This window comes from Eufriesea mexicana, unplaced genomic scaffold (genome assembly GCF_001483705.2).
Source record: "Eufriesea mexicana isolate 0111107269 unplaced genomic scaffold, ASM148370v2 scaffold2481, whole genome shotgun sequence".
Lineage (NCBI taxonomy): Eukaryota > Metazoa > Arthropoda > Insecta > Hymenoptera > Apidae > Eufriesea > Eufriesea mexicana.
The window spans coordinates 219,274-222,654 of record NW_016910539.1 but is presented as its reverse complement, the minus strand read 5'-3'; the positions used below and the strand labels follow the sequence as shown (position 1 = coordinate 222,654).

The window sequence follows — 3,381 nt, the reverse complement described above, 5'->3', positions numbered from 1 at the left end:
ATGGTATAGCGATAAAGGCCGTTTAGTTTAGTTTAACATACGTATTTATAAGTATATAAAAGAATAAATTAATTTCTCGTACAATTGTGCAATACAAATGCATTTTTAAATTTCTTAAGATATTCGCTATGATCAAAATAATGTGCAACAATATGTCGAATGATGTCGACGATAATGTAATTCCATCAAGTTCAATAAAATTATTTGTTACAAAATATGTAATAAAAAGCAACTGAAAATACTTGTTTGTATAGTTCAAAATATTTACATATTAAAAAGTATTAAGGGATTTATATTAACACTAAGTTGGTTGTATTATTGAAAGGTACTTCTTTCATTGCATTTTGTAGTTAAAAATTTAACATATTGTTAAGTTAGTATCTTAATATGACACTATATGGTAACTAGCATTTGAATTTCAATTACAATGATCAGCTAAAATTACTCATATAGAACAAACTTGTTAACTTTTTTATGTAAGTTTTAAAGTAACTTTCACTGTTTATGATTTGTATCATCTATCAAATAAAATTAACCATTAGCAGCTCTATAATTTTGTTCCTTTGCAAACATTATATAGAAAACAAATGTTTAACCTTTAAATACATATCATCACAAATACGAATGAAATACACATAAGTTAGATATGTATATACATAAAGCTCAGAAAAATATAACATAATTATATTACACCTTTTTTATTCTGTTGTTGAGCATCTTGATGCTTCCAACACATTAATTCATCTAAAATTTCAACTAATATAGGATTTCCACCTAAACGGTGAACTTCATCTCTTGCTTTCTTATCCAATTCTTCTAACACATTTCTGGTATAAGCAAAGGATCCAAATTTTTCTAACAAATTAACACAATATCGTTTTACCTCGATATCCTTAGTTCGTTGCCTGAGAATATCTATATCCTCTATTTAAGAAATAATAACAATATTGAAATATATTGTAAACATAACATTACTTGTATTTATATAAAGGATACTCATTATTTGTCTATCTTCTGAATGACTTTGCACAGCATGTATAATAGGAAAACTAAATTTTCCTTCAGAAAGATCCTCGCAGTAACTTTTATTTTCAGCATACTATAAAAATTATGAATATATACCAAAGTATTAATTTATTTATTTAATCTGAAAACTTACCTCTTGTAATATTAAATTACAGTAATCATCACGAATTTGAAAATAAAGCCCTAAGATACCAGCTAAGGGTGTATAATCTTCTTTGCATTCAGAAAATAGTTGCATTAATCTCACAGCTAAATTAAACAGTCCACCTGTTTCTATAGAAAAGGATTAAAATACACTGGAATATAAAATCATTTGAAAATTAATTAATTAATTACTTAAAGCTTACTTCGAATTGTCATTTGTTTATAGGCTGTTTCAGAAGGGCAAATATAATTATCTCTCCAATAAATTTCCATCCCCTGACCTCTATGAAGTTCTAATAATTGTTCTACATATACTTGCGTAGCCTAACATAAATTTTAAAAGTATTAAAATAAAAATGTATAAAATATAAAAATTTGTATATGATATGTTTACCTCTGGATGATTTAAAGCGAGCACTTTTTCCAAAGCAATAAATAGGACATAATTTGCAGCATTTATGGTATTTGCTGTACCATAAATATTATGAGCTACAGGAATACCCCTTCTTAAAACCGAATTATCTTGAATGTCATCAATTCTGTAAATATCACACTCTATAAACTCATTGTTCCATAAATATATTCAGTAGAATCACTGATGACGGAAAGATGTTTCAAACTATCAAACTATCAAAATAAACGAACTCTGCAAACTCACAGAAGGCTGGAAGTATGGAGTAGCTGTATAATATCTCCAACATTACGAAATTTATCTTGCGGTATTTTTAACCAATAATTGAAAGCATGTGCTAATTTGGCCCTGATCTGTTTTCCAGGGACTCGAAGAATGTAACTAAACGGTTCCAATAATATCTATAAAGAAACATACTTAAAATTTTTAAGACACAAGACGACGTAATATAATAGTGTACACAGTTCATTCTTGTCACTTTGACATATTTCTTAACCTCACTATTCAGGATTCATAACTAAATGCAAACTAACCTTATCTTCTTCCTTGTCACCGGTCTGCGAATAAGGTATATTTTTATCTTGCTCCATAACGTATTCCAACACAATAGAAACAATTGAATCAAATCGTATTTACTTTAATAAGTACAATTATTTAGAACTAACGTGTACCAAATAATCAGCGATACTGACGGACTACACGCTTACAAGTAGAGCCGACGCTGCTCCGTGCAGTGCGTCGTCTGCTATGCGATCACGTTGTGGTGTTCACGTAGATAAAGTAATGCATATATATACAATGTATATCGCATGTTTGTTGATCACCGCTTGTATAAAATCATTAAAAAGTTGTTTATCTATTTGAGTAATTTCAAAGTAAAAATATGTAGGAAAAACTTATATATACATATGTATATATTTCTTTGAAAATGAAAATTCAGTCATTTTTTAAATCGAATAAAAGATAATATATGCTTCATATTAGTATCGTTTATCTTTCTTTACGCCATACTAAACATTTTCAAGACACATGTTTTTTTTTATTTATCCTAAAGTTAGGAGTCAAGTGAAATCAAATCGACAAAATCTGTAGCAACAAAAAGACAAAATCTTACAAATTTTACAAAATCATTAAAAATTAATTTAAACAATCACTAATACTATCGTATATCAACAATATAGACTGCCGCATCATTTAAATATGACGTAAGTACAAAAGTGTCATAAGAAAGGAATTTGTTCTTCAATAACCTTAAATTGGATGCATTCGGTATAGCAGTGAGTCATTTTGTATAACCGCTCTGATTAATCAATTTATCTAATTTGTTATTTATTATATAAATTCTTATCATTAATTGTTAAAAATTGATCACAGACATTACGGAAGTCTTAATTTTATCAATGTAGCTTCGACTTAATTTCTTTTCCGTCAATTATCGTAAAAGATTTCGAAAAATATTTGTTGACAAATGCTTATCAACATTAATTATAGTGTCTGAAAGGATTTACCCGTACAATTGAAGAAATACAGTTATAGCAAAGTGTGATTTATTCTTACAAAAAAATAATTATACAATAACTTATAAAAAGTCTTACATGATACATATGTACAATTCGCGTCAGTATATAAAAAGGTTTCATAATTGACTTTTATTCTTTATGAAATGTTTTATGTAAATTTTTTATGTAAATGAACATTTTTTCAATTTTTTTCTACAAATGCTTCACGCTTGTTGCGTGTAGAATTCAATGCGAATATAAGTTACAAAAATACAATTGTACTCTGACTAGTTCACGACG

General features: G+C 27.5%; 1 protein-coding gene across 1 annotated transcript; it reads right to left on the bottom strand.

Annotated features, from left to right (window-relative positions):
- Window positions 1-682: 682 nt before the first annotated feature.
- On the bottom strand, window positions 683-2,328 carry qm (geranylgeranyl pyrophosphate synthase quemao). The gene is made up of 7 exons (XM_017903620.1): window positions 2,116-2,328; window positions 1,829-1,983; window positions 1,565-1,709; window positions 1,374-1,494; window positions 1,160-1,299; window positions 997-1,099; window positions 683-924 (listed from the first exon to the last, which is right to left on the bottom strand). The coding sequence occupies exons 1-7, from the start codon at window positions 2,170-2,172 to the stop codon at window positions 683-685; spliced, it is 963 nt and encodes a 320-aa protein (XP_017759109.1). The 5' UTR covers window positions 2,173-2,328.
- Window positions 2,329-3,381: the final 1,053 nt, after the last annotated feature.

Coding starts and splice junctions, on each gene's coding strand:
- qm (XM_017903620.1), bottom strand. CDS start 2,172: ATGGAGCAAGATAAAAATATACCTTATTCGCAGACCGGTGACAAGGAA. Junction 1,710..1,828: donor CTCCATACTTCCAGCCTTCT/GTGAGTTTGCAG, acceptor TGATATTTACAG/AATTGATGACATTCAAGATA. Junction 1,300..1,373: donor TAAACAAATGACAATTCGAA/GTAAGCTTTAAG, acceptor CCTTTTCTATAG/AAACAGGTGGACTGTTTAAT.